The sequence below is a fragment of the Aythya marila genome (genome assembly GCF_965140915.1).
Source record: "Aythya marila genome assembly, chromosome: 2".
Taxonomy (NCBI): domain Eukaryota; kingdom Metazoa; phylum Chordata; class Aves; order Anseriformes; family Anatidae; genus Aythya; species Aythya marila.
Window position 1 is genome coordinate 148122804 of NC_139043.1, and position 15984 is coordinate 148138787.

Genomic DNA, 15984 nt, shown 5'->3' on the forward strand with positions numbered 1-15984 from the left:
AGGAATCATGGGGAGGTTAATAAGTTGACTGTGCAATTATAACGCTTGCCGTGTACCACTGACGATGGTTAATGTGGTTATTTCCTGCTCCTCTGATCACTTCTCTGTGTGTTCGCCAAGTCGGCTGTGGAGCAGGGCTCTCCGCTGCCTGTGTCGCAGCTCAGCAGCGCGCAGCGACAGGCCCTTTGGCTACGAGCCACCATCGCTGCACTGTGTGTTTGTCTAAACTCCTTGACTCCTGCAGCACTTAGGAAAAGGCAGATGAAGTTCTGCTAATGAGAGAAGGATTCAATGAGATATTTTTTTTCTGTGTTTTACAAAATGTGCAAAGTACTGTGAAATAATCAGGAATGAATTGAAGCTGAGGACAGTGAGTGATATTTTCCCTGTAGGTGCAAAAGCTGCTCTTTGAACTGCTCTGTGTCAGCTAGCACACACCTCTAAATGATATCACACCTAAGCTTTGTTCTCTCCCGAGTCTTAATATGAGTTTATAGTAGATACCTTGATAGGTATCATAAGTTAACTGTAACTTTCTGGATAGTTATTACTAAAATTGTTTAATGGTATAAATTAATCAACCCTAACACCTGTTCACTGTCCTGCAAACAAGCACTCTTGCAACACACATGGTCTTTACTAGAGTACAGGGTTAATGGTTGCAAATATCCACATGGAGTTTTGCAGAATGATGACTTTGGTACAGAATGATTATCCAGATTGTCGATATTCTGTCTCCTTTAATGATTAAAAATGAGTACTTCAAAGGTGGCATAAACTGCTCTTGATGCAGTTGATTGTATGTTGCTTTTTGTAAGCTATGGAGTTCAGCTTGTTTGTTTAGAAAACATTGAAGTCAGCAGAGCTTATGGTGTGGAGATTGTCAGAGGAACTGAGGTATGAATTTCTGAAGAAGCAGCTGGCTGCTGTTTTTTTTTTTTTTTTTTTTTTTTTCTTTTTCCTCTGTAGTGCACATAGGTAGAAATGAATAAGATGACATCAAAGTAAATTGAGTTTCTGCCAAAACTTTTTCCTCTTAATAGGAAGAATCTAGCAAAGTCCTCGATATTGGCTAACTGGCTTGGCCAAGGAGCTACAATATCAAGGCAATTTGCCTTTATTATCCAAGCATATGTGCTTCAAAGGATATTAACCAGGTGTTTTGGCTTTACAGATCCTTCTTGTATGAACAATTCTGTTCTGTATGAACAAGAATCCCTGAAGATAGTGTAGTGAGGGAAAGCTGAATGCACTAATGATACCATGAAGTCATGGAGTAAAACTAGAAGACAGTGCATAAATAGTAGCTGCTGTTCCTCTGAAAACAAATGCTACAACGGGGAATAACACTGCTGAGCCTTTAAGGTCATTGCACTTGGAAAAGGAACAGGCAGTGTAATTGCTGGGGTGACACATAGCTGCCTCATGTAGACAAATAGACCAAAGCAGGGATTTACCTACAACAGACATAGGTGAAATTCCTCACTAAAGAATTATTCATGGTAATGAGCTGATTTGCCACATTCTTTATCTGGTCAACACAGGCTCAGACTTCTTTAGCAGACAATTTTGCTTGGGAACATAGTTATGCTAATGGGGATTTTGAGAGGGATAACACAGAAAGCCATCCGTGTCTAGGATAAGAAGTAGGAGATATAGGCCTGTGCTAAGACACAGCGAAGGTGCCCTCAGTCTCCAGTCTCCCAACCTGTTTAGATAACACTTTCCACTCACTGCTAATTGTCATTACAGAGGCTGGTAGCAGTAGTGAGAATTAGAAAACTGGTTCAGCTGGGATATGTGTTTATCAAGAATTAAAGGTCTAGAAAACCAGGAGGAGTGAACCCACATCCAGCAGAGAGATAAGCTGACGAGAGGACAGCCGTTTTATGAGCTGTTTAAACCAGCCAAAACTTCCTTTTCTAGGGCTTCAAATACCACTTTAAATGTGAAATTAGTTTAGCTGCTTCAGATATAAGCCATGTCTTGTCTTCCTCCTACAGCACCAACACTGTCCTGGGTGGTTGAGGGGCTCTTCTTTACAGTGCTCCTACATGGTGTAATGAGATGATATTTGTAGGGCTTAAAATCAGTAATCAACTTGAAATGAGAGCAGCCTCACCACTTTGTATAACATTTCTGACAGCTCTCTGATATCTGTGATCAGACCCATCCTTCAGTGATACGGTTTTCTCTGGAATTTATTTGGCCTTTTTTGTTATTTTTATTTTCTGAAGGCTGCATTCAGATGATCAAATTTTGCCCAGCATACCTATTCTTTATGTTGTTTTACAATGAAAAGCATTATTTTTGTCATACTACAATTAATCATTTTTGTGCTTTGATGCCTCTTTTGTTAGCAAACCATAATGTAGGCATCGATATTTTTTAGCCAAAATGTCCACCTTTATAAAAATGTGCCCAATCCAGTGGTGACACACCTGAGATATCCCAGTTTTCATTAAGGACTGTGTAACAGCCTGTAAAAAAGCAAAGCCTGTATTTACCAAGAATCCATATGTTGCACTGTATTGGCTGTCTGGGGTCTCGTCTGGGGATTGCTGTGTGATTGCAGGTTCTGCTGTTCCCATCTGTGATTTATTTTAAAGATAATATTTACTGAGACAAGCCCAGCTCCTTTGAGCACACAGATTTGATGAGAGGTTCATTTGTGCGCTTTACTGATCAGTATGAATCATAGCACTGATGCATATAGGTACCTGTGCTATATATTTACTTTTTTCCAGGGGAAAGCTGATAAGCTATCCTAAAACAAAGTCACCCTGTACTTGTTTTAATGCAGGGTTTGTAGCACCTAGATGTGCCATTTTGGCATCATAGCAGGACTGTCTCTGTTCTGGCACACAAATCATTTGGGGTAACCTCAGTCACAGCCTTTCTCCTCCTTCTGAGGTATCTGAGCAGGTGTTCATCAGTGAGCTTTGTCTCCTGTTGTACTTCAGCACATTGTTGTTTTATGGCTTGAGGGAAACCTTCTTTTGCTAAAAATTCAGACTGGAAATGGGGTTAAGAGCTAAGCTCAGGAAAGTGAACCAGGGGAATTTGGTTAATTCTTTGACTGGACAATAGATTTAACTGTAGACTCCAGACAAGTCCATTTATGTCTTATGTCATTCACGATATCTTAGTACATTTGAACCCTTCAGATGGTACTGACAGATATAGCACAGTGTCCACAGGAGAGCCTTGACTTCCTGGAGTGGGTGCTAGAGCTCAGGTGGGTAACGACATGCAATACTGACTGCAGTGCAGCCTTGTGGGCAAGACACTTCAATCTCTGTTAACAACCCACAGCCAGTCAATGGAGTCAGTGGGTCTGGGGTAAAATCTCTCTCTTCTATGTCCCACAGCCTCACATCTGGGCAGGTAACACACATCAATCTATTGGCTATATTGACTAGCTTTTCAGTTGTTGTTATGGAGACCAGACAACTAATTTGGATGGATATCACTCTACTTGAAGACAACTAAAAGTGAGAAGAACCTACTCAATCTCCTTTTGTCTTTGCTTCCACAAGGCAAGCATGTTATTTTCCCAAGATTAACTGCCTATATAATTTATGTTTTAAATCCCCCTAAGTCAGGGATTTATTCTTGACCTTTTTTTTTGTGGGTAACCAGCACAGCTGAGCAGAGGCCTACAGCTCCTGTGGCTGGACATTCAGAGGTGAATAATAGTAAATGGAGAGAGATACTGGCAGCATTTGTAAAAATGGATGAACTGGAATCTCATAAAAATGTCACACCAGAAAATAATCACGCTTATTCTAAAAAAAATTAAACCTTTTTTATTTGTATATTTATTTTTATATATAAAAGAAATACAAAAAAAAAAAAAGAAAAAAAAGAACACAAACAAAATGTTGATTATGGCAATTCAGTTTTGTCAGCCCCCTCTGCCTGGGCTGCTGCCTCAGATCCACCGGGAGTGAGCAAAGTCCTCCGGTTATAATGTCCCTTTATGATTCCAGAATTATTGTTCTCATTAAGGATTTGCTTCTGTTTTTGCCTGTTAAGAGACTGTACAAGTCCTAATACAACAGCTGCTAATGAATACTGTCCAGTCAGTTTTCTTGGTTGTAAGATTAAAGGATTTGGTTGAACTCTTCCTAGAAGAAAATATGTTTTGATTTTTCCTTCCTGTTCACTGATACCTTTGACATAAATCTCTCCTCGGTAGTCGAAGGCAAATCCTCGGTCCTTCAGGATCAGATACGTTTCTTCAGGCACTTGTATTCTGTCACTAACTCCTGTGCTGTCCATTCGACTTGCTAAATTAACTGTTTTGCCCCAGATATCATATTGCGGTTTCTTAGCACCGATAACTCCTGCTACGACAGAGCCATGGCTAATCCCTATTACAAAAAAGAGAGAGAGGGAGAAAAAGAACATCCATTCAGATGAAAATGACCAAAAACCATATTTGCCCTTCAGTACTGTATGAAAGCTGGTTCACATACGCTTATCTTTAAGTTTAAGAAAAGGTGCATATAAAAAGAAAGTAAGAAAAAAAGTTCAGGAAAAGTAGAGAACAAAAGTTATATCCTCAGAACTATTTGACAGGGCATCCATCACAGTGGAACTGCAGTACTTACATGTCATCTGTATTCCATGTACTATTGCCAAAATTCCTGCAAAATTATTCTTAAGTAGTAGGAAAGACCTTTCTGGCCCTGCACTTGTTGAAGGCAACCCTGTCAGTGCTATGCAATCCAGAAATGACATCCTTATATGCATGTTCCATGAAGTGAAAATACTAAAGTATTCCTATGAAGTTATTGGAAGACTATATCTTATGATATTGCTGCATAAATTTTGCAAGAAATAATATAAAAATGAGTTTTTTTTCCCCCTAAAATGGAGTTTTAAGAATAAGTTTTCTGGTAATGAAAGGCAACTTTGGGAAAAAGATATTACATTTTTAGATTTTCTTAAAAGACTATATACGCAAATACATACATATGTATAAATTCTTTATAGACATGGTCTCCAAATACAGTTGCATTCATGATCAATAAAATCTTTGCAAGTGATCCACATTTACTGGACATAGATGAATGTTCCCTGAAAAATCCTGGGAGCTGGAGTTTTTCATGGTTCAAAACTGTTAGGAAGAGTTGGCACAAACAGTGATGATGCCACCCTCCATGCTGTGATTAATGAATACACTTCAGCTTTTCTAATGGTAAGATTGTCTGTAAAGGACATGTTTCTTCTGAGTGGAGTTGGTTTTTGCCAGTGATCCAGTCAGCATAAATAGTCATCTGATTTGTTCCTGCTATGTTGCATACGTTCAGGTCATCCCACCCTATTGATTTCATCCAGGATAACAGTTTACCCCTAGCAGCAGTTTAGAGATGCTGCCACGGGGACGGATCAGGTTAGAACTGGAATTAAGATTTTGTGCAAAGCCAAAAGGCTTTGTGCACAAAAACTGTGCACAGAGTTTAGGGTAAGCTACTGTTCCCCTTTTTAATTTAAACCACGTTTTAATTTTCACGCTTGTACTATGCTTACCAATGCGAAGCTCAAAGTTGTTAAAAGAATGCTTGTTGATCTCCTGTATACTTTCATTCAAAGCTATGGAGAAGTCAGCCAGAGCACACAAATGCCCCCATTTGTCTTCACATTGCTGAGGAATCATTAAAAACAACATTAGAAATGTTTTGCATTTGCCTGTCAGAACAGCTCCCACCCATCCCCACCAAATGCAAAGTATCTTACAGATTTGGAATCTGTAAGAACAGTCTAAATGTGCTAGATCAAAGGCAGATAGGGTATTATTAAAGTTAAATTAATGCTTCTCACTTATATTACAACACTTGTGTACCTGGATACAAGAAAGCTCACTGTGAAGTACATGTTTTTTTATATGGACAGATAGTGATAAGACAAAGAGGAATGATGTTAAACCAGAAGTGTATATTTAGATTGGATGTTAGAAAGAAATTCTTCTTTCAGAGAGTGGTGAGGCACTGGAACAGGTTGCCCAGAGAAGCTGTGGATGCCCCACCCCTGGAGGTGTTCATGACCAGGCTGGATGGGGCTTTGGGCAGCCTGGTCTGGTAGGAGATGTCCCTGCCCAGGACAGGGGGGTTGGAACTCAGTGATCTTTATGGACCCTTCCAACCCAAACCTTCCTATGATTCTATGAAGTACCAGAGAAATCAATTTCCTACCAATAATCCAAAAGGCAAAAGTGGGAATTAACAATGCATATTGAAATCCATCTAATGCTGAGAAAAGAAGTATAAAGAGGATTGAGATTGGCCTGATAATTTTATGATGTCACCTCATCTATTCTGAAGCTGAGTAATTCTTTCATTAAAAAAATTTCCATAGGAATGAAGCATTGCAAGCACCACCTTGGATCACACAGTGCAGCCCTCTGACATTTTGATCATCCTCAGTATTTAAGCCAGATCATAAGAATCTCCCTAGCTTCACCCTCTTCTGTTTACATTCCATGTCCTCAGCTTTATTCAGTTCAGGGCATGTCATCTTCCCTCAGTAACCCTCACCTCTTAGATATTGATGCAGTCACATACATATATATGTATGTAGATAAGTATATTTAAAACATAGATATAAATTTCATTAGGTTTTTATTGTTTAAAAAAGGATGAATTAATCATTGGAAATGCAGTGAAGATTTTCTCATTTTGAATTTTTACCCTCATCAAGCCTAAGGAATTAGGAGCTGTGTGTCTGATGTTCAGTTCTTTGCTCATCTCTGCACAGAAGCAATTTAAACTGAAACAAACAAAAAAAAAAAAAACAAAAAAAGCCTTATGCATGCCTAGTTTTGTGGATTTCTAGCTGTCAGCATCACTTGTTACTCTGTAGGTGGGAGATGCTCAGCTAGTTACACTCCACATGTTTTATAATGTATTCTAAACAAACAATGGAAATTTTCTAGTTTATAAAGCTCAGTCTAATCTGGTTGCTGTTTTCTTGGCAGTTGCAATCAATGTAGGCAGATCTGATTCCCACTCTCCTGTTGATCTGGGGCAGCACACCCCTCTTCTGTGGTGTGCTTCCTTGTGGAGAGGCACTGGTTGCCAAGCAAGACAGACTTCAACAGCAGCCAACTTCTTGCTGGATGTATTTTAGAAACTCATTTTATTCCTTTGGAGACCCAATTTTCAGGCATATTATTGCATGTAGCAATGAATGGATTTCTCTCATCTGGCTCATCTGAAGTTCATGGCTATGACAGTGTATGTGTCTTCTGTGGCTAATTTTTTTGCACAGGTTGGTTTGCACCTCTGTAGGTGGGGGCAATGTGCAGACTTCTTGTTTTATAATGCTCTGACATGTCAGCTTTATTTTGATGTATAGATTATCATTCTGTCTAAAAATACACAGCTATGTCCTTGTAATAAATGTTTAAATGAAGCCTTGCACTTACATAAGCATGCTGCTAGTGAACAGATCCTTTCTTTTCAAACATTATTGCAAACTTCCAGTCAGATTCTGCTCTGAGTTACAGTGGTAACTTTAGAATATGTCCGAAGATATAGATAGACCTGCTCTAGATTCACATCAGTGTGATTGAAAGGAGATTTTTTTTCTCTCTGATAAACTCAAATTTGAAGATAGAATCCATATGGTTCTTGTTCAGAGTACAAGATGGCATTTCAATTCATCAAGAAGTGCAACTGTTGTCTGCCAGAAGCCCCAAATGTCTATTTTCTTTTAGCATACACAGCTCTATGAACATCAAAAAGATAACACTAATATTTTCTAATATGAATGGTGTGATCACACCAAAAGGCTTTGCTTCTTAAAGTAGACTATTCTCTTACCTGTTTTTCAGGTGACAATCCTGACACGGCCATGTACGTGCTGCCAATTGTTTTAATTTTTTCAATATCTTGAAATCTCTCTTCACCTAGTAACTAATACACATGTAAACCAAACAAAAACAAACAAACAAACAAAAACAAACAAAGAATGTGTAATTTTTATTGCAAAATGCTTGTACAGATATGGAAATGAATCTTTGTGTTCATGCTTTCTTCCCCTCATGGCACAGTTTGCTCCATGTTCTGGGACACATTGAGCTGTGGCTCTTTGCAACATCATTTATTTACAGAGTGCATTCAAGCTAAAGCCTGCTGTGCTCTGTAAAGCTGTTTGGTACATTTTGGAATGGATAATACAAGACATGCATATTCCAGCCTAACAAAAATGCAGATGAATCCCACATTTGCTGAGTTATAATCACAGAAAAGTAATGAAGACAAACTCTTTGTGTATGTGTGCTTGTATATAAGAACATGCAATCACATTAAAGTATTCCTAAATCTCTTTGGGAAGAATTCAGTTTGCTTAAATTAAGTGCTCTTATGGCAACGTTTCAGGTGATGAGGCCAGAATTAAAGGGAATTCAACCAATTAACCATTTAACCGTGTTACACAGTCAGTGGATAGAGGTAGATGCCTCCAAAGAATTTCTATGAGAGATCAAGTCCTCACGCATGGCATGTTTCCCCGTATTTTCTACCATGCCTGATGCCGGCATGTCCATTGGTTGTTCCATCTGCACTTTTGTTATGTATTTACCTCTTCTACAAAATAAATAAATAAATAAATAAATAAAAATAATAATCAGGGAACCAAGAGGAATTAGTAAACATCTGTGTTGATGCTAAGAAGGAGTAATAACAATAAATAAATAAATAGATAGATAAAAGCAAATAATAATAATAATAAAAAAAAACTAGCCAGATTAAGAATCCGGAAGAGAAAGAATAAATATTGTCTGCCAACTAAAGCACTGGGTAGAGTGGGAATGTAAATCTGGTCCGTATTTCAAGCCCATCTTCACAGTAATAAAGACTTAAACAAAGACTTTGTATTAAGTTGGGATCAGAGCCTGAGAGACCTACGCAGATTTCAGGTTGTGAACTCTACCAAAGACAGCAGAGCTTTATGTGGAAAGTGGACACGTCACCTCATCACAGGCTTTAAATATGTGTATTACTGAAGGTAACACCAAAATACTCTAGGAAACTCCAAGATACGCGATGTAGTATCTAATAAATTCAAGCATCAGTATGGTTAGGCAGTCCTGGAAAACAACAGCCAAAACCATTACCACCACCAAAACAAACAAATGAACAAACAAAAGCCAACAACCAAACCACTAGGCAATGAATTTGAAACTTTCAGTTCTTAAGTTGGGATTTAAATGTAAATAATAATAATAATAATAATAATAATAATAATAATAATAATAATAATAATAATAATAATAATAATAATAATAATAATAATAAAATATCTGGAGAGGCAAAAAAATAATGAAGTTTTCCCCTTTCTTTTATACAGCATCATGCATTCTTTTTCCATCTTGTGGGTTTGAGTTTCCTGTCAATTAAAAACTAAAGGGATTATTTCATTCAAAGGGAAAAGCATACCAAAGGCATAACATGAAATATCCCTGGCGATTGAAGTAACCACTGCATACATCAGCCACAGTGTTAGGGGCTTGGAAGCGCTGCCGTTCATGTACAGATACAACACCATCTGTCTCTAATGGGAGGCCGCACAGCATCACGCAGGGGACACACAGCCATATGGTTAATGGCTCCCTTCCAAGTCAGGAAAGTCCAAAAACTTGACCCGCTTCTCATTTTCTTTAAACTGCCAGAAAAGCCCATTATCTGCATTTCGCTCCTACATGGGCAGCTCTTCCAACTGCTCTCTTAAAGAAAAAGAATGTTTCTCTTTTCTATGCTTTTGTGAGCAGCCTGAGAGCACCAGGTGTGTGGGCAAGGGGAGAAAATGGTCTTGATTAAAAACAGACTATGTTTTCATTTCACATGCTCACTGGAAACAACAGCAGAGAGCACAGTAACATAAAATGCATGATGAATATCTAAAATGATTATTTTTAAGGAAGAAAAAAATTATTGTCTCTCAGGAAATTTAAAAGAAATAAACTTATTTTCTTTCTTCTCATTCATTATTATTTATAAATCTCTATTTTTTTTTCTTGCTTTATCTTGTTTATTAAACATCTTTCCTTCTTCAAATAATGGTTTATTTACCCATTACTTTCTTCACAGTATGACAGGATGATGGAATTTGTTATTGGGAAAAGGTATTCCCACTCAGTCTTAAGGCAACAGCTATTTGTTACAGGACTTTAAGTAGGCTTGCTAATTTACCAAGATAGTCCAGGAAACATTTTCAATCACTGTAATGTGGTTGGTATCTGAAAAGAAACTGAAGCTTAATCATTCAGTTCATGTACAGCTAAGGTCAGACCCTGTGGTATATGATTGCAGTAGAACATGTACAAAGTAGTAGAAAAGGAATGCTTCAGGACATGCCACACAACTGTAAAGTAATCAGCAAAGTCTGAAAGCAGGATCCTGCAGGCTGCCAAAAAACATGTTTGTGACAACATAGTATATAAGAATCTGCTTTTATAAACACCGTGCAAATCACTGCAGGATAAAGGAAAAAGGAGGGAAAGAGGGAAAAAGAACCTATGAACTAGTAAACTCTTATTAAAGAACAAGTCCCAACTGTACCATCACTAAGATACACAAATGATAGATTAAATGACTAGAAAGACTATTACTTTACAGAAAAAAAGTCTGTCAAGACTCAGAATTTTCAGGAGAAATGTTCTGGTATTAATTTTTGGTAACAACATTTCTAAGAATGGGAGTTTAGCCCTGTTTGTGTCTTAAGATTTCAGACAATTATGAGTAATTATAAAAAAGAGTAATTATAAAAACAGATTTGTAATGTTCATGTTTGTTTAAGTGTGAAATATTCCTTTCAGTACCTCTGGGCCTGGGTACAAAATAGGAAATAACTGTATCATGTAATGATGCTATGTGTCAAAAAAAAAAAAAAAAAAAAAAAAAGTGTCCTTTTGTCAGTCCAGAACCCAATATCTCCTGAAACATCTCCCATTCTGCCTCAATCAACAAGATGCCTGGACAAGCTAGAAATCAACAAATTTGTGGGCCTTCAGGGAAAAAAAATCCTAAGTGATGACTGTGCTTTGAGAAGACTTAGTCACCTGCTCCCCAATACTGACTTTTAGACCAGGTTTCCCAGACTCCCTAAGAAAGAGTCAGTCACATCCTGAGTTGTCTGGGGACTCCTACCCTGCCCAGCTGCTGGTGGCACATATTGTAAGGCCACTGTTCACTACTTTTTGTTTGAATGTTTTTGACTCCCTAACACAGTTCCACTAAGTGCAAAACAAAATAGATCTGGACAGTAAGCTTTGTGTTTTATTGTAACAAATAAATGCCTCTAAAATGAAGTGAAAATAACCCACCCTATCACATTTTTCAGACCAGGTCAATTTTTACCACTGCTTTCATTCAGAAATATATTCCTAGCACTATGGATACAACATCCCTATTACTGTTACCTGTAAAAGGTAAGGTGGGGATTCACAGTGTAGAATCTAATTTGAGATTAGGAACTCAATTCACTTGTCTAAACATAGATATCTAGTGTTATTTAGAGCATGCTTCCTGGTAAAACATCCAACAGATTTCTCTAGGATAGTATGAGTTTTCTGATGGTGTGTATGGGACCTGCCAGTCCCATACATCTTCCTGTCCTAAGAATTGTACATCCAGCTGTCCCTGCAGAGTTATTCACATGAAGCTGAGGAACAATATTAATCCATGAAGGACATATGTTCTTCCATACATCTCCTCTGCTTTCAAGCTGCACATCTGCATTTTGTTTCCAGGCCTGTGTTGAGACAGACAATCTTGGTAAGAAACATCATGAAAAGAAAGGCACAATGACATCATATAATGTCAGTCTATAGTTACGTGGAAACATTACTGCCCCTGAAACACTGGACCTGAAATGACTTCTGGTTCCATTTCCATGTCTAGGATTGCTCTCTTCACAGTGGTTCTGTCACCTTCCAGACTGCTTAGACAGAGTAAACTAATGGCATGACTACACTGGAAATAGGTTAGCTGTCAGCAGGGGATCACATAATTTCATTTACTACTCATACGAAGAACATATCTATTATTCAACTAAACGTGTCTGGGACATAATTCAGTCCCTAATTAGGTCCTTTATTAATTACAGAACAGGTGTTGGGGACCTGAATGCACTATCACATTAAGGTTTTTGATGAAAATGTTGTCTTCAGTAATCACCTCAGCAGCAATGAAATTTTGCCGTGAAGATTATATGAACATGCATGAAAAGATATCTTAAATTAATTCATAGCAATAGGCTTTGCATTAAGTTTGAGCCATAATCATTTTAATCAGATCTGGAAAGAAAAACAAAACTATTAATCACGAAGCAAGCTGACAGCTGTGCAAGATCTCAGAGATAAGAACGAGATATTTATACCTATAAGGAAAGCAGATCAGGAGTTTAACAGGTGACAGAGATCTTCTCATAGGAGAGGAAGTTAGTTTTCTACTGAAATGCACAGGGATGCATCTGTGAATTCTTCTATTTCCTGCTGTCAATTTTAGTATTTGCTCAGCTGTACAAATTAACCCTCAATTTCATTGTGTCTCACAATTTGGTACATTTGACCCTCATACAGCTTTCATGAGCTACCACTCTATAAAGTCTCCTAGTGTTCATCTTTTTCTCCAGTAGCTTCCTCTGGAGCCCTTGGAGATGTCTGTAGTTCAAAGCAAAGCAAAACAAAACAAACAAACAAAACCCCTTAGACTGGCTCCTCAAAGGGAGATCGGTACTTAAAGTAGGACTGAGATATTAATTAAGAAAAAAAAAATAATCTGTATGCTTAATCTATAGACAGAATCCTGGTATCCCTTCTCGTCATCTCTCAAAAACTCACATTTAAGAATTTGTATTCTGATAAAGCCTTTTGAGTTGAGAGTCAAAACAATAAAAAGAAACAAACAGTGGTAGAAGCTGTTCTCATTTTTGCAAAGCACTACCTAAGTAGAGCTTTTCCCTATTCTGTTTAAGAAAATTGTTCTATGGTTACATCACTCATGTGGGATGTAAAATCTAGATCCAGATCATTTTGAAGGAATTAACTCATTCCTTCTGCTTTCTTGGAATGTGTTAATATCAACCTGACAAGACACTCTTCACTTCCCCACTTGATACTCTACCACAATACAGAAAAGAATTAAAAAATTTTTTTTTTGGATAAACAGAGATAAACAGAACATGAGATTCTAGGCTAGGATTTTTTACTGTTCCTCAAAGATTACTTGCTATACATATGCCCAATCCCCTGCAATCCAGGTTAGTGCCAATTTTGTGTTTCTCAGAAAAATTCTAAAAAGAATGTGTTTTTCCCATTTTCTCTGTAATTCTCTTTCCCATATGGAATATTCCAGTCCAGAACATAGATCCAATCTCACTTGTTCACCTTCTTGAACAGGACAGGATACCTATATAAATACTTCTTTCTTTTTATGTCCTTTCCACACTTCTTTTCCTCTCCACTTCTGAATTCCTTAACAAAGCAAGCAGCTTAACCAATGTATTACTTACTTGACCAGACAAGTGACATCAGTAACAATGCCACCACCTTTCATTCTTTACCCAACAAAAGATTAAAAGATGTGTGCTTCACATTTAACTTGACACTGTTTTTAAAACCTTTAATGTTTACCGAGTCCATTCACTCATTGCCTTCAAAATAATACCTTTATAAATACCATTATTTAGATCATTATTTCCCAGAACTGCTGTAAATTTTCTCACCCTTTCTTCTGCAGAATAAAGGCATGTTCTACTTCTAGGTATGCTGGAGCAGACTAGTTTTAACTGCGTACCTTTATATTCAAGTAACTATTGATTTCAGTTTCACTAGTCATTCAGACCAAAGTTTGGCAAATTGAAATTAAAATGCAAAATAGACAATTGTAATAGCAATTAAAGTTAAAAAAAAATATCAGAAAATTATTGGAAGAAAAATAGTAAATTTGATAATTTAGGATGAAGTATTTGGTGTTAGGGAACTCATCACCTAAGCACTACCAGATTTTCTCTAATTGCTGGTATTACCTCATCAAAGTCTGCAATGATCTCATTCAGCAAGCGCAGACATTCTACTCCTTGGTTATTCATCTCAGTCTGGGAATAGAAGTCAGCAAATCCAGGAATAGAAGCAAACATCACACCAACAGCATCATAAGACTGAGAGTACAATTCCTAAAAGAACATTGAAAAAAACAAGTTGGAATGGGAATATAGAGAAGAAAAAGTCCTTGTCAGCAATTAAAATATGTTTATTTTTTCCATGAATAGTACCTTAATAACTGAGGTTACCATTAGTATATTGTGTAATTGACTAGCCAGGTTCAACAGGAGCAGGCTGACAGCTTTCATATTTTTATTATGGATTTTATGCAAGGTTTGACCTTTATTAGAAAACCTCTCTTACTGCTTCTGAGGTCAGGAGACTACACCAGAAAAACTAAAAAAAATAAAAAAGTAGAATTTCTGAATTAATATGAATTTATATGAGGAATCACTTGAAAGAATGAGGAATTAATTTGCATGTATAGGTAACAGAGAATCAAACACTGTTAGGGAAGTAAAAGGAACCTAATATTTATTATTTTTAAGATGTTTAAGTCTGTCTTACATGTTTGGAGCTATCAATATATTTCTAGATTAGTAGATTAACAAGGATAACAGGGACCAGGTGGTGTCATTTTAAATGTTTAATATGAATTCTTTGAAAAGATTCTATTAATTACCTCATTTTCAAGTGGATAATTTATACTTTAGAAGTCTTTATAAATTTGTCTACTCTTTGATTCTCCTGTGGTTCTACCTGTGGTTCTCTTAAGGTGACTATGGAGCCATCTGGTTGCCTGGCTCTTGGAGAGGTTCCTGTTATTAAGGTTTGGAAGAAGGGAGAAACAGAAGCGAGGGTTATAACAGAGTTACTGGGGATAGAAAGTAGTCTATAAGGGACCAGACCTAGGAGGCTATAATGATAAAGTGTCCCCTGGCATAAACGTTCACTTATGGTACATATAGATTTCACTCTGGTATTGAATGGACAATTTATATATGTATTTGTTCTTGTGAAAATACATGTGAAATATAGTCAGTTCTTTGAGACCAAACAATTTATTTTTATTTTTAGGAAAAAAAAAAATGCCAAGGAATCTCCACAGTTCCTGGTATGCTTTCCTAGTGGATAACATACCACAACAACACACATTCTCTCTCTCTCTTTTTTTCTCCTTTTTTTTTTTTTTTTTTTTTTTTTTTTAATTTCAACTTCCAACCATTGGGTCTTCCTGTGTCCTGGCAGTGCAAGGTCAAAAACTGGCATAATGTAGCCCAATGTCTGGGTACTTCTTTTGTTTCTGTCCTGGGACTTCCCTTGATATTCTGGCATTGAGCAGTTGCTTCTCAATGCTTTTACTAGTGTGCTTTAGGAAACGTTACCACTTTACCCTCATTATAAAAGGACTGGACCCCATACACTTAATGTGAACACCTCAGGCTCCTATGCTCCATCATTCTGCTTCTCCCTATAAAAGCATCTTGAACCCCTGCCCTGCACTTTGGTATGCTTTTAATGCTACTGCTTATCTAGACTTTTTAGTAATGTGTCCTCCAGAGAAAATAGAAAAATTCTACTAGTTTCCAAGTGCACTGCCAACCTCTTATTCAGGAGAAAAAAAAAAAAAAAGAAAAAAAAAAAGAGAGAGAGAGAGAGATTGATTACCATTTTACCCTTACACTTTCCTCCACTGAAGAACATCTACAGGGTCATGGAAGTCATATTCTAAGGATATTTCTGTTTTCTTTCACAGATATAGAAAAAAAGTAATACACACTAGTTCGTTGAGCCTTATGGAAAAAAAGACAATATGCACTTGAAGCACATATGCAATCAGACATATACTTTCCTCAGATTTTGAAGATAGAAAACAATTGGCTCAGCCTTCAGCTGTTAGTTTTTTCTATTTTTGGTAAGAAGCATCAAGA

General features: G+C 37.2%; 1 protein-coding gene across 1 annotated transcript in view; it reads right to left on the minus strand.

Moving 5' to 3' along the window:
• Positions 1-3769: 3769 nt before the first annotated feature.
• Positions 3770-15984, minus strand: part of ADCY8 (adenylate cyclase 8) — a 123281-nt gene continuing 111066 nt past the window's right edge. Inside the window, exons 15-18 of the mRNA XM_082755464.1 lie at positions 14038-14184; positions 7830-7922; positions 5539-5653; positions 3770-4376 (exon numbers count right to left, since the gene is read on the minus strand). Of these exons, the coding sequence (XP_082611590.1) occupies positions 3889-4376; positions 5539-5653; positions 7830-7922; positions 14038-14184 (843 nt within the window). The 3' untranslated portion in view covers positions 3770-3888. The remainder of the gene's footprint in view (positions 4377-5538; positions 5654-7829; positions 7923-14037; positions 14185-15984) is intronic.